This window comes from Adiantum capillus-veneris, chromosome 4, assembly GCF_014529385.1.
Source record: "Adiantum capillus-veneris isolate H3 chromosome 4, ASM1452938v2, whole genome shotgun sequence".
Classification (NCBI taxonomy): Eukaryota; Viridiplantae; Streptophyta; class Polypodiopsida; order Polypodiales; family Pteridaceae; genus Adiantum; species Adiantum capillus-veneris.
Window position 1 is genome coordinate 44,087,492 of NC_140934.1, and position 15,611 is coordinate 44,103,102.

The 15,611-nt window shown below is 40.8% G+C and overlaps 1 protein-coding gene across 1 annotated transcript in view; it reads right to left on the reverse strand.

Annotated features, from left to right (window-relative positions):
* Window positions 1–4,378: 4,378 nt before the first annotated feature.
* The window catches only part of LOC147459064 (uncharacterized), a 53,615-nt gene continuing 42,382 nt past the window's right edge, over window positions 4,379–15,611 (reverse strand). Inside the window, exon 5 of the mRNA XM_086511535.1 lies at window positions 4,379–4,540. Within this exon, the coding sequence (XP_086367661.1) occupies window positions 4,379–4,540 (162 nt within the window). The remainder of the gene's footprint in view (window positions 4,541–15,611) is intronic.

Consider the following 15,611-nt stretch of genomic DNA (forward strand, 5'->3'; position numbering starts at 1 on the left):
CAGTAGGGTCAATGGCATTAGCATCCTCTATACCAACAATCTTGAGTAAAACTTTGTCAGCCGCAATATCTTGTTGAAGGACTGCAAGTTTAAAGAACACCTAATTTTAGATTCCAAAGTATCTACATTTTGATAACTCTTTTTTGTCACACTCTTAGAAAAAACTAATCGCAAATAGAAAATTTACTAACTGACAACACATCTACAATGAATTTATTTTTATGTTCCTTATTGTCTAGAGATTTTTAATCTTTATCTAGCTACATTAGTTCTTTGTCCATGATGGTGGCGCCTAGAAGTATACTTGGAGAAACATTTATGCCTTTAAGTTCTAGAGCAGAAGTCTCATTTTCTATTGCCATGATCTTCTTGCATTGGATGATTTACTTGACTAAGTTTCTTATGGCCTTCAGGCCATACTGTTCTCTTTGTAGATATCTCTATGACTTTAAGATAATCCAAAATATGTCTCTTTATGGCCTCAAGGCCATAGGGTTAGGATTGTTGGGAGGTCTCAACATATAAATAGATATATGGATTCAAAGCCATATGGTACTTTATTTATGTGTCACCCTATGGTCCTAAGGCCATGGGTTGTCATAGGGCCACAAGATGCCCTCTATGAGCACTAGTAAGAAACCATATATGCTTTATGTTGGCACCCTATGACCCGAGGGCCACAAGGTCTGCCTCGTATGCTAGTAAGAAACCCTTTATGCTACGTGTTATCACTCTATGGCGTTTGGGCCATAGGGTGCCCTATGTGCTAGTAACAAATGATCCTCTATGCTCTATGTTTTCACCCTATGGACCTAGGGCCACAAGGTACCCTCTATGATAGTAAAAAATCCTCTATTCTCTATGTTTGCACCCTATGGACCTAGGGCCACAAGGTAGCCTCTATGCTAGTAAGAAATCCTCTATGCTCAATATTGAAACCCTATGGCCCCAAGGCCGTAGGATCTTCTACAGTCGGAAGCCTGGCTGCCCTGTCGACTCGCACAAATCCATAATACGAACAAAGAGAGATAGAGAGCGGGAGAGAGCGAAAGAACACGTGCAGGCGCACCTCCTAGAGCGGAGTGCTACGCGAGCACGGTGAGAGAGGAGGGAGGAGAGAAGAGAAGAAGACACAAGCATTGGGTGCAATCTCCCCCCATGCAAGAGTGACCATTTCCCTCTTGCACGTATTTGTTATATAGATTTTTTGAATGGTCAAATTGGTTACAAACTGGCTGGCCGGTCATAAATGGCCAAAGCTCATAAAAGAGCACTTGAATAATCAAATATATATAAAATGTAATATCCTTCTGCATAGTCCATTAGCTGCTGATGTTTTTGCCACATGTCACCTGCAATAGATAATTAAATATCAATCCTATAACATACCTCTCCGTTGAAAAGCAACTGTCCTCAGTTGCGAAGATAAAATCTGCAAACAATACTTGTCAAAAACAATGATTAGAAATCCGTATCAAATAGTAAAAGAAAAAAAATCCATAAAATTAGACACATTGGTTATGCCTGCCGTCATCCACATAGTACTTATTCTAGTGTCCCATACCACTAGAATAAGCAGTATATATCATATCCTGATCAATCAGGATATCATTGGTCACACTACTCATCAATATCATAAATGTCAAGTCCCATCACATGAACACTGCCGTGACAAAATAATCATCAGATACAAAATCCCAATCCAATTCCAATTCCACAATATAATCCAAATCCAAAATATCTTTCATTTTCTATACCCGGGTAACAAAATCATACCAGTTGCAGTGGTGGCCAGCCACTGCAGCATGATTTTGTGATTGGTGTTGCCTCATCCGGCGAGTCTACACCAATAAAGTGTGCTGCCTAAATCGGCGAATCTGCACTAATGCTGCCTAAATCGGCGGATCTGCATTGGATAAAAAAATAATAAATGTGAAGTTTGTGAATGTGCTGCCTAAATCGGCGAATCTGCATTTGGTATTGTTTTAAAAATGTGAATCTGTTATTTGTTGTTGGCTGCCTAAATCGGCGAATCTGCACCCAGAGGAGTATCTACACACTGCCTAAATCGGCGAATCTATGTGTCCGTGACCAATGGACTAGGCTAGGCATAAAAATATAACATTTATCACATGTGTGAGACCAATTTGGAAAATGTTTGAGTAGGAGGGTACTTACAAACTGTTGTTTAGTATCTCAGAGCACCTTAGGTCACACGAGTAGTTGCATAGCTTATAGAAAAATCATCTCAATAAAAATTCTTTCCAATATAATTAGAAGTGATGACCTTATCAGTGCTTGAATATTCAAGTTAGAACATTGTACAATGCATAGAAATGAAATACGAAAAGAGGAATGGGTACAAGTGCTGCAACTAGCGAACTTACACCAAATTATAGCTAATAGAGCCAAAATGTGTTAGTGTGGGATTAATAATTAGTCATAAACTTGCAATGACAACTACAAAGGGGATTAGTATACAACTGAGACAAATGTGATACAACTGAGCAGAAAGAAAAAAAAATTCGCAGTTCTAACTTAATAGCATAGATAAAGTAGAGCCATGAAGAAAAAATGTACGAACCAGATTCGATTTGAGTGTATAGCTCAATGTAAGAGTCAAAATTATACTGATTACTTACAAACATCTACTATGATTAGCCTTGGATCAGTTAGAAAGTGAGATGAAATTGATATATTGTCGATTGTTTTGTTGGAATAAATGAAGCAGTCCTCTTAATTCTTATTTTATTTATTGTGTAAAAGGCATTGACTAGTGTTTAGTCATAATATCACGAGGGTACATCTTGTATATCATGTAAAGACCAAAGGACAGATAGTATTGGTCCAATAAATACCGACGCAAAAGTAATTCCTAGAAGTCTCCAGTTACGACAGGTGGTTCCAGTTAGAATAGTAGAATAGTATTTATTATCATTATTTTTTTCAAGTTAAGCTAGTCCAAGTGTAGAATAGTGGTCTCATTTGTAAAATCTTATGCATCAGTAATCCTACCTACCCAATGTATGAAAGACATGTGGTGCTTACTGTGAGAAATCCTCATACTAGGATCAGATGTTGGGCTTCTAGCACCCAGGTCACCGGGAAGGCTAAGGTTAAAGGTCCAAGATCAAAGGAAAATTTGATTATCTACCATATAATGTACCCTTAAAAAGTAACTAGCATCTAATAGAAAATTTATCATTATTCTTCATGGTTAGACCATCATCTACTATCATGAGCTATAGATGACAGGAGAATGGAACATTAACTATAGACTAAAATGTCCATGAGTGAAAAATTAATATTTATTAATGTATTTTATGAGTATCATCAGATGTAAACAATTGAAAATTGTTGACACTTTGTGTGGAGTACGAAATATTATTCAACTAATGAGTAGTCCGTGATTTGGTAGCTCAACTAATATATATAATTTATTGTATTATCCACAGATACAGCAAAGTATCATTCAAATTGGTCCTCTATTTTGAATTCTCAGCATGCGTGGAAAGAGAAAGAACATGGATGTGAGTGTATGAGGGAGGAGCGACCTAGCCATTTTAAAGAAGTGTGTATAAGCGAACCTCCCTACACAACCAGTCTTGACCATGTTCCTATGGGACCAATTAATGCAGACACATCTTATGGATCGAATACAATGTCTTGGTACAAAAATAGAATGAAGTAAATTGTGAAACGAAACCTAAAAGCCAAAAATCAACATCATCATCGTCATTAATGCCAGAGGGTGCTAGGCCGCAGCCATTGTCAAAAGAAGTATGGCAAAAGTTGTTGAAGAGCGTCATCGATGTCTGCTTCTGTAAGTAGCCGTACTAGGAGCGGGAAGGTAGAGAGAGTAGGAACAATACCACAGTTGAATTGAAACAGCAGATTGAACTTGGTAGAACACCCGAGTCAAGACATAAAGGGGCGGAATCTCCTTTTGAGAAGCACTGGCCTGTCCATAGACAATTGTAACAAAGGGTAAGTACGAAGACCAAATACTGCTGCATCGCAAGGGTGAAGGTAAACTCTGCATGATGTTGTGACTGCTCACAAAACCATTTAAAGAGAAACAGTCACCTCCCAAAACATAATTGTGCATGGTAAAAGATTTGCAAGCATCTGCAGTGTCTTGACTGTCCCTTGAAATCACACGATTCTCAGTATTATGATTTCTTAGGTTTGGATGCGGCAAGTGCTCAACATACAGAAGAGCATGACAACAAAATGATAAGGAAGTCCAATGCCTGTATCGACGAGTCAACTTGGATACTAAGAAGACTTCCCAATTTAAACATGAGATGCCAATCAGGTGACCTTTTTAGCGAAGATAGATGTGTCTATGGCACACCCAAAATATCACAAAATATAATTACAAAAATGTTGCGATGACTAATGAGGTCGTTGTAACCACCTCAACGAAAATTGATGCCAAGAAAAGCGTGCTGGGGGCATCCAACCCGTCGACAACCCAGTCCTCCTGATTACAGGAGTCAATCGTCTCGCTGGAAGCACCCCCGAAGTGTGAAGGAAGCTGCAGATTTGATTACGAAGCATGATGATTCCTCATGCAGAGCCGGCAGACACTTGGTGCCGGGAGTCTGCATGGGATACAGAGAGAGTTGAGTGCATGGCGGCCTGCTCATGGATGAGAGATGTATCCGTACATGATCATCATCACCAGATGCGCTGTGTGTCCCAGGTCTGCTGCAGGTTATGCATGGTGTGAGCAACACCAGTTGCATGCGAAAGCAAACCATTAGTCGGTTGCGGGCGTCAGTGATGGCTGCCAATGACGACGAGAGGGGGGGTGGTTGATGATGAGACAATTGAACTGCAGTCAGCGCGAGAGAAAGAGATAAAGAGAGAGAGATGAAAGTGAGAGAGAGAGAGAGAGAGAGAGAGAGAGAGAGAGAGAGAGAGAGAGAGAGAGAGAGAGAGAGAGAGAGAGAGAGAGAGAGAGAGAGAGAGAGATGGAGAGAGTGAAACTGTGTGCGGTGGCTCGTGTTCTGCATGAGACCGAAGGTGATGATCAAGGAAGCAGGCGGCTGAGGAGAGAGAGACAAAAAAGGTTATCTTTGATGGGTTCTCAGTAGAGAGAGAGAGAGAGAGAGAGAGAGAGAGAGAGAGAGAGAGAGAGAGAGAGAGAGAGAGAGAGAGAGAGATGAAAGTGACGGCGCTGCATCTGGAGCTGAGCATTGCCGTCTTTTTTTTTTTTTTGGTGGCTAATACTACTGGCTATGGACTTATACGATAAGCAGCTGGTGGGCAGAGAGAAAAAAAACCATTGATAATTGCTTTTTTGGCACAGCGGCAGAGGCTGCATGTAGCCCACCTAAAACTGTAGGTGTGGTAGGCAGTGAACAAGGAGCTGTCTTTGTAGACGTCAGGCATTGTTCTTGGTGACACAACCATTGCATGAGTGGTTTAGAAGAGCGACGACGACCACTACATGAGGAGGGAGAGTCTCGGAGAGAGATCGTGAGCCGTTACGTGTGTGTGGTGAACTATTGGTTAGCAAGGGATGCCACAAACCAATGATTTGATTGCGGCTGTCATCACTCAAGACCGCTAATAAAAAGTTGGCGCCATGAGTGGAGTGGGTGAGTGGCGATCGGTGAAAAAGTTGAGAGGGATAATGAGCGTTGTGCGAGAGCCGCCATGCGCCCATGTACTGTTCCTTATTGCTGCGACGGTGTGAGGTTGTTGGCTGGACTTTGCGAAGCATTTGAGATCGTTAGTTGGTGCATGCAAAGGGTAGAGCAGGGGAATCCATTCCAGATCGTGGTGCACAATAATCAATGGGTGGTTACAATAGTCAAGCGCAAGACTAGCTGTAGGTACTCATAGTTATAGTCTTTGACGGCTCTGAACAGCATGCACTGGCTGTTAAGCGGCACAAGCTATTGTGGCTGGTGAGCTGCATGCACCAGCAGCTGGATAGTGGCATATGCATGCAATTCTGTGGCGGTTGTGGTCATCTAAAGGGTGACGGGTCGGGTCCAGCTAGCCGCAACCATTCCGGTTGAATGTGGGGCGGAGCTAGCTCATCGTGAGCTCTACACTCTGGCTATTGATGGTGATGCAAGCTATTGACGATTCCAGTTTTGCCCAAATTGCTCCCTTCTATTACCTATGCCCACCTTGCTACTACTGCATAGTGGTAATCTTTTGCCGGCTTAAGAGGCGGAGATATCACAAGCCTAGGGAGTGAGAAAAAGCGCAAGTCCTTGGGAATGATGGGCGGCTTTTGCTAGAGAGAATGTGGACAAGGTAATTGGTCAAGGGGAGAGATTCATGGTGGTTCACAGGTGAGCACATTAATCTTTGGCATCCGTTTCCCTTTATAATGGGTAGCGTGGTGTCATTCAAAAGCACTGAAGGTTTTTTTTTTTTGTTTTCGATTTTCATTTTCCGCAAATCTTAAAAATCAATCTCCTCGAACAATTCTCTAGTTTCTTCTTTCATCTATTATAGATACATCCAAAACATGCAAATTAATTCATAGCTATTTCTTGTACATGTACTCCTCGACATCTTCTTAAACAAGAGATTTGTTGAGCCTACTAATTTGAAATATGAACACGTACTCAAGGAAATAGGCACGCACGAATCACTTGATACATGCATCAAGATTTTTCCAGTAACAAGAGAGTTCTCTTAGTAAAAACAAATAAATAAATAAAATTAAAAATTGACAAGAATCATGGAAAGCACAACTTAGCTCCGTGTGGCATAGAAGCCTTTGTTGCTACATCCACATCTCACCAGGAGCGATGATCTATGCTCTGATACCACTGCTACAGCCGGAAGCCTGGCTGCCCTGTCGACTCGCACAAATCCATAATACGAACAGAGAGAGATAGAGAGCGGGAGAGAGCGAAAGAACACGTGCAGGCGCACCTCCTAGAGCGGAGTGCTACGCGAGCACGGTGAGAGAGGAGGGAGGAGAGAAGAGAAGAAGACACAAGCATTGGGTGCAATCTCCCCCCGTGCAAGAGTGACCATTTCCCTCTTGCACGTATTTGTTATATAGATTTCTTGAATGGACAAATTGGTTACAAACTGGCCGACCGGTCATAAATGGCCAAAGCTCATAAAAGAGCACTTGAATAATCAAATATATATAAAATGTAATATCCTTCTGCATAGTCCATTATCTGCTGATGTTTTTGCCACATGTCCCCTGCAATAGATAATTAAATATCAATCCTATAACAAGGATGTCCTCTATGCTAGTAAGAAAAACCCTCTACTCTCTATGTTGGCACCCTATGGAGACTTGAGGGCCACAAGGTACCCTTTATAATGCTACTAAGAAACCTTGTATGCTCTAGGGGAGCACCAAATAGCCCCTAGGCCACAAGGTTCCCTCTATGCTAGAAAGAAAACCTCTACGGTCTACATTGGCAACCTACGGCCCTCGGGCCATAGGGTGCATCAAATGGCTCCTAGGCCACATGGTGCCCTCTATGCTAGAAAGGAAACCTCTGCGCTCTACATTGTCACTCTATGGCCCCAAGGCCATAGGGTGCCCTTTACGCCTAGTATGAAACCATTGAAACTCTATATTAGCATCTAAAGACCGTAGGCCACAAGGTGAGCTCTATGTTAGTAAGAAACCATCTAAACTCTATGTTGGTAGCCAAAGGCCATAGGATAGCCAAGGAACCCTTTAGGAGCATTCCCCACAAAGACCACCTTATGGCCCCATGGTGATTTAGTGGCCTAGGTGCCCTTCTTAAGACTCTTTTATTTTTGTATCATATGGCCCCAGGGAAATAAGCTATCCTCTATGCTATCAAAAAACCGTTTATGCTCTTTGTTGGAATCATATGGCCCCAAGTCCATAGGGTGCTCTCTATGCTATCAAGAAACCCTCCATGCTATATGCTTGCACCCTATGGCACCAAGGACACAGGGTGTCCTCCATGATAGTAAGAAACCCTCTATGCTCTAATTTTACACCCCATTTGACTATGTTGACACCCTATGGCCCTGGGGCCATAGGGTTCTCCCTAGCGCCAAAGGTGCCCTTCAACCTAGGAAGAGACCCTTTATGCCCTAAATTGGTACTCTTTGGCCTCAGGGTCATAGGGTTCCCTCTATGCTAGTAGGATACATTATATGGTCCAGGTTTCCACTCTATTGCGTAGGGCTAAAAGGTTTTCTCTATGAAGAAACCATGTATACTATATGTTGGCAGTGTATGGCCCTAGGGATAGAAGGAAACCCTAGGGCTATAGGGTGTCCTCTATGCTACTATCATATGGTCCAAGGGCCAGTTAGTGACCAAGGTATCATGTGTGTCCTAAGGGTAACAAGGTGCTAATAAAAAGCTCTCTATGCTCTATGTTGGCACCTTATGGCCCCAAGGCCATAGGGTGATCTTTATGCTAGTAAAATTCCCTCTATTCACTATGTTTACGTGTATACTTATAAGAAGCCATTTATGCACTATGTTGGCGTCTTATGACCTTAGATCCATAAGATGTCCTCTATGGTAAAAGCGAAATTGTACATGGGATATGATGCCATGCTATGGTCCTAGGGCCATAGGGTGTCCTCTATGCTAGCAAAATGTGTAAGTTAATACTCTGAAATTGAAAGAGCTTTTCAGAAAAAAAAAGAAAAAAACAAACCTTCTACTTCCATTGTGGTGTCATGCAATCCAATTCCCAACTCTTGGGCTACTAGAATATTTTCATTAGATTCTTCTTCTTCCCTTGCACATGTTCTGGAACTTTCACTGTCTTCTTCCATTGGATTACTCTTTAAATTTATCTCCAATAGTTGTAGCAGTTGACCTTCAAGGACTTGTAGATTCTTGTCATCTTCGTCAGAAACTCTTTCGTTGACATGGAGATTGATAGAATATTTCTCAGTAGGGTCAATGGCATTAGCATCCTCTATACCAACAATCTCGAGTAAAACTTTGTCAGCCGCAATATCTTGTTGAAGGACTGCAAGTTTAAAGAACACCAAATTTTAGATTCCAAAGTATCTACATTTTGATAACTCTTTTTTGTCACACGCTTAGAAAAACTAATCGCAAATAGCAAATTTACTAACTGACAACACATCTACAATGAATTTATTTTTATGCTCCTTATTGTCTAGAGATTCCTAATCTTTATCTAGCTACATTAGTTCTTTGTCCATGATGGTGGCCCTAGAAGTATACTTGGAGAAACATTTATGCCTTTAAGCTCTAGAGCAGAAGTCTCATTTTCTATTTCCATGATCTTCTTGCATTGGATGATTTCCTTGACTAAGTTTCTTATGGCCTTCAGGCCATACTGTTCTCTTTGTAGATATCTCTATGACTTTAAGATAATCCAAAATATGTCTCGTTATGGCCTCAAGGCCATAGGGTTAGGATTGTTGGGAGGTCTCAACATATAAATAGATATATGGATTCAAAGCCATATGGTACTTTATTTATGTGTCACCCTACGGCTCTAAGGCCATGGGTTGTCATAGGGCCACAAGATGCCCTCTATGAGCACTAGTAAGAAACCATATATGCTTTATGTTGGCACCGACCGAGGGCCACAAGGTCTTCCTCTTATGCTAGTAAGAAACCCTTTATGCTACATGTTGTCACTCTATGGCCTTTGGGCCATAGGGTGCCCTCTGTGCTAGTAACAAATCCTCTATGCTCTATGTTTGCACCCTATGGACCTAGGGGCACAAGGTACCCTGTATGATAGTAAGAAATCCTCTATTCTCTATGTTTGCACCCTATGGACCTAGGGCCACAAGGTAGCCTCTATGCTAGTATGAAATCCTCTATGCTCAATATTGAAACCCAATGGCCCCAAGGCCATAGGATGTCCTCTATGCTAGTAAGAAAAACCTTCTACGCTCTATGTTGGCACCCTATGGAGACTTGAGGGCCACAAGGTACCCTTTATAATGCTACTAAGAAACCTTGTCTACATTGGCAACCTACAACCCTCGGGCCATAGGGTGTATCAAATGGCTCTTAGGCCACATGGTGCCCTCTATGTTAGAAAGGAAACCTCTACGCTCTACATTGACACTCTATGGCCCCAAGGCCATCGGGTGCCCCTTACGCCTAGTATGAAACCATTGGAGCTCTATATTAGAATCTAAAGACCGTAGGCCACAAGGTGAGCTCTATGTTAGTAAGAAACCATCTAAACTCTATGTTGGTAGCCAAAGGCCATAGGATAGCCAAGGAATCCTTTAGGAGCATTCCCCATAAAGACCACCTTATGGCCCCATGGTGATTTAGTGGCCTAGGTACCCTTCTTAAGACTCTTTTATTTTTGTATCATATGGCCCCAGGGAAATAAGCTATCCTCTATGCTATCAAAAAACCGTTTATGCTCTTTGTTGGAATCATATGGCCCCAAGGCCATAGGGTGCTCTCTATGCTAGCAAGAAACCCTCCATGCTATATGTTTGCACCCTATGGCACCAAGGACATAGGGTGTCCTCCATGATAGTAAGAAACCCTCTATGCTCTAAGTTTACACCCCATTTGACTATGTTGACACCCTATGGCCCTGGGGCCATAGGGTGCTGCCTAGGCCCACAAGGTGCCCTTCAACTTAGGAAAAGACCCTTTATGCCCTAAATTGGTACTCTTTGGCCTCAGGGTCATAGGGTGCCTTCTATGCTAGTATGATACATTATAGGTCTAGGTTTACACTCTATAGTGTAGGGCTAAAAGGTTTGCTCTATGAAGAAACCATGTATACTATATGTTGGCAGTGTATGGCGCTAGGGATAGAAGGAAATTCTAGGGCTATAGGGTGTTCTCTATGCTACTATCATATGGTCCAAGGGCTAGATAGTGACCAAGGTATCATGTGTGTGAGAATTCTCTACTATATATACAAAAACCACTTTATGGCACTATGGTGTCCCAAGGGCAACAAGATTCTAATAAAAAGCCCTCTATGCTCTATGTTGGCACTCTATGGTCCCAAGGCCATAGGGCGGTCTTTATGCTAGTAAAATTCCCTCTATGCACTATGTTTACGTGTATACTTATAAGAAGCCATTTATGCACTATGTTGGCGTCTTATGACCCTAGATCCATAACATGTCCTCTATGGTAAAAGAGAAATTGTACATGGGATATGATGGCATTCTATGGTCCTAGGGCCATAGGGTGTCCTCTATGCTAGCAAAATGTGTAAGTTAATACTGCGATAAATATGCAACACGATATACAAAATTGAATCATTATCATACATCATACATTTGTTGCTTTGCCACACAGTTGAAGGGGTCTTTGCCTTCAAATATCATCATAACATTCAAACATTTAAATCAAATTTGCAAGTACTGTAATTCACAAATGCATTGATCTGTTGGTGGATGGAAGGTCCGGCTCACCATGCACTTTGATTTACAAATCCTGAGGGGCAAAAGTATTTGTGTTGGATTCTCCTTATGGCATTGCACATGTTTTGGAACTTGCATTGCCTTCTACTTCTAATTCACAAACTTAAACAATGGTTATACATTATACAATCATTTCTTTGCAATAAACCTTGATACAATGTTCCGATTGCTACATGACAAGCTAAAAAATTCTACTAGTCCTAGCTTCCCTCTATTGAAAAAAATTTCAAGATATAAATTCCAATTCTCTGCATCATCTAGAAGAGAAACAAAATCATAGTTTGGAACAAAATACTCGCACTTTATATCTTTGAATAAAATCTTGTTACAATCAAAGAAATAAATATTCACATAATCCAAAGGACAAATTCTTTAATAACCATTTATACTCGATGTTTACTATCTAAGCAATCAATTGGCATTTACAAAAAATATTGAATATATGTTTAATCTAGTTAGTTTCAATACAAAGATAATTATTTCAAAGCGAATATGTTTAATCTAGTTAGTTGCAATACAAAGATGATTATTTCAAACGCTTACACCATCAATTCACAATAGAAGGACTTACACCCAACAAAAAATGATTATACATCAATTGTTCAAACTCTCATTTTGGAATTTTGAGGACTAAATACTTTTTAGTTTTTTCTAGCTTATTTCATTCTCAATAGACACCTAGATATGGACACAAGATATAAGGCCAAAAAAAAATGTTCTTGAAACACTTAAAGAGTCTTTAGGTGACCTATAATAACCAACCTATGGTCTAAAGGTTATAGGGTGTCATGTGATGTTTTATAAGATGTGTCCATAAGAGCTAGGTGATTTGTATCCATGGGGTGATTTAAGTGCCCCTGTGGAGATTCTATGTCACCACCTTATGGCCCTAAAGCCTTAGGGTATCCCAAATTCTCTTGGATAACTTATGTTTCCTTCTAGAATATCCCAAATACTCATGTGCCCGTTTGGAGACTTTATGTAATCTCTCTATATACATAAGATTGTAGGAGAGCTGTGTTGACACCCTATGGCCTTAAGGCTGTAGACTAGCCCAAATGCTTATGTACCCTTTTAAAGACTCTATATAATCACCCTATATCCGTAAGATTGTAGGGTAGACAAATTCTTTTGGGGGATTCTATGTTGACACCCTATGGGCCTAAGGCTATAGAGTAACCCAGATGCTTATGTGCCCTTTTAGAGACTCAGTGTAATCACCCTACATCTGTAAGGTTTTAGGGTATCCCATTTTCTTTTGGGGGATTCTATGGCCCTAGGGCCATAGGGTGTCTTGTCTACAAAGAACTCTATGATCCTCAAGTCTACAAAGAACTCTATGATCCTCAAGTCATAGTGTATTCTTCCCAAACCTCATATGATCAATTAACTTTAAAGTATTACATAATATATATCTTATGACCATATATAAATGTAGAATTCTATTTACCAAAACATGTCCATATAATATCATACACTTAAGTCTAATTCATTTATCGTGAAAAAACTCAAACTCACAAGTTCACATTTTTTCAAAGAAAATAAATTGAGAAAAATAACGAGCCAAACATCAATGTTTTTAACATCATGGGTAGATTTGAGATGGTACAAATAAAATAAAATGACAACAATAATAATCTAAATATCAGTAATCTAATATCATGGGTAGCTAGCTTAACCTGTTTCCTGTAGAATTTCTAGAATGGCCTCAGCACTTGCATCCAATGGTTCTTCAATTTCTTCTTCCTCTGAATCCTTGGCATTGACTTTCTCTGTGTTATCCACACCTTCCCACCTTCTAAGATCAAGGTCTTCTTCCACTATGGAATGGCAAAGAGATTCCAATTGCGTCATTTGATCACTACTACATGCAACTGATATCACCTTTCTCTGTTGTTGTAGTGCCTCTTTAGTCCCATAGCCTAATGAGAAGATGTCTATCACTTGATCATCTTCTTTGAGACAGATGCATTTGATTGCACGACGTACAAAAAAGGATTTGGCCGTGGTCACAGCATCATACTCGTTGTCATTGATGCAGAGAGTATGCATTGGCTCCAACAATGACTCTTTAACACTAGAGTAGTTGGTGTACTGCTCTCCTTGACTGAAAAATGCCCGAACCCCGAAAATTACTTCGCGAAGAGCACATGTTTGGATGGTCTCTGATCCCATTAAGGAGCTCAAAGGTAGAACGTGCATTTCATACCATTTAGCTTTTTTCAGAAATTGCCTTCTCTAGGGAAGCAGCATGCTGATACTTGACTAAGCCGGCAATTAAAAACTCTGATGGTTGATGTGCTACCCCACATACTCCATCAATTACTTTACCAAATTGGGCAGCACTCCAACCACTAGATGTAAGACTTTTGTGTGTTGTGTCTATGATGCAAACACCAACACGAATTTTAGAGCTATTCTCACTGCAGAGAAACTCAATGCCTTCCAGATTCTTTCCAACACACTTGATTGTCCATGGTAAAATGAATTCCAAACTAGAAGTCCCATTCTTTTGTGCAATGATCCACTGCACATATCCCCTAGTGATCTCAGGAATTGGCTCTTTCTCCTTTCCTTTTTGTAGTAGGAGATTTAGCCATTGCGTACAACTCGTGAAGAGAGATTTGTGAATCTCATCTGTAATGTTATAATGAGACTTACATTGATCCCATGAAGTAACTGCTATTGCTGATGGATCTATCTCTTTAAATGCAATCAACATTTGAGGCTCAAAAACCCTGGTCTTCTTTAAGACCGTTGCACGTGCAGTGAGGTCGAGCATGCCCGCTTGACCTGGTTGCTTCACTAAGCAGATCTTCTCATCTGCCAGCTCTTGTTGTAGTAGCTGGACATCATTATCTTCTAAACCATTTAGGCATCTAAAGGTTGTTATGCTTGGCTGTCGCCCACGAGCAGTTGATGTCTGATGCTTCTCCAAGATGTGTATCCACTGATCATAGATTTCATCATCGTACATGACCATGTGTGCTTCTTTGTTGGCAAATGATTTATGGTTGAACACGATGTTCGCCACATTTACAAAGGCCTTCAAAATAAAGAAAAGAAAATTAACTTTATTTCAAGACATATTTGTAACAAAAACAAGCATAGGGAAGTGGAACTTACATCCCAACCTGCTCGACTCGGATGACCGACAGGAACACCTGCCTTGGGTTTTGTTGGTTTAGAATATGCAAGCCATTGACTACGGCCATGCTTCAAGACCTCCACATAAGGCTGGTGTTTCATTGCTGTTATTCTCTCCATGTTCTCCATTCTGGAAATTCGAACAGCAACCTCTTTTGGAGCGTCTACCACTATCCTTGCAGTTCTAAACTTGTAGAACTCTTTTCTCAAAGCATACTTAGTGCTGTTGTTACGCAAAAAAGCTCTAGCCGCTATGATGGAATGCTGACCAGCTAGAATCCAGTAGTGGTATGTTGATAGCTTGTCTCCATGCACTTCAGCTGTTTGTAAAGGCATTTTTGTAATTGGGTTATACGGCATCAAGTCTGCTGCACTGGAGACTGGCCTAGAATGCCCTGCAAATTGCTTCAAGAGATATTTCACATATACATCTGACAATGGTCTGCATCTATAGCCATCTGGTGCAAGGTTGCATTGCTCAACTGGGATCAATTGGGTAAATTGTACACCAAATTTAAAATAGTGGTCAATTCCGACGTATCCATCTAGCCCACTCTTAGAAGTTTTGGCAACTTCTTTATCAAGATCTTTTTCTTTGGGCTGTATAATAGAGTCCAACACAGCTAAGGATGCTGAGTCCACAACCACTGCCACTGAGGGGGTTCCAACTGTTAGGGTTGCAAGTCCACTAGAATCTCCTGCTTCTTGAGTCTGTAAGGGTATAACTGAAAGATTTTCTTTCGCCACATTTCCACTATTTTCTCCAAGTGAGGGAGTCTGACTCTCCTTGAGCGTCTTAGATTGATTTATTGTACCTGTGTCTTCATTCTTTCGCTTCTTATTCTTCTTTGTGCTGCTCAATTTACCTAAATATTGATTGACTTTCTTAAAGCCCTCAATATATAAGTCTATAAAGTTCTCACTTGGAGTGTTGTCTTGAAGCTCCACCCACCCTGCTTTTGTCATTGTCACTCCTTCATAATCAACCTTCATCAATTTTTGAGCAAATGCCAGAGGCTCCAACAAGTAGGAGTCACCATTGAGTAGTTTTACTCCAAGGCATGGAGACATTTCAA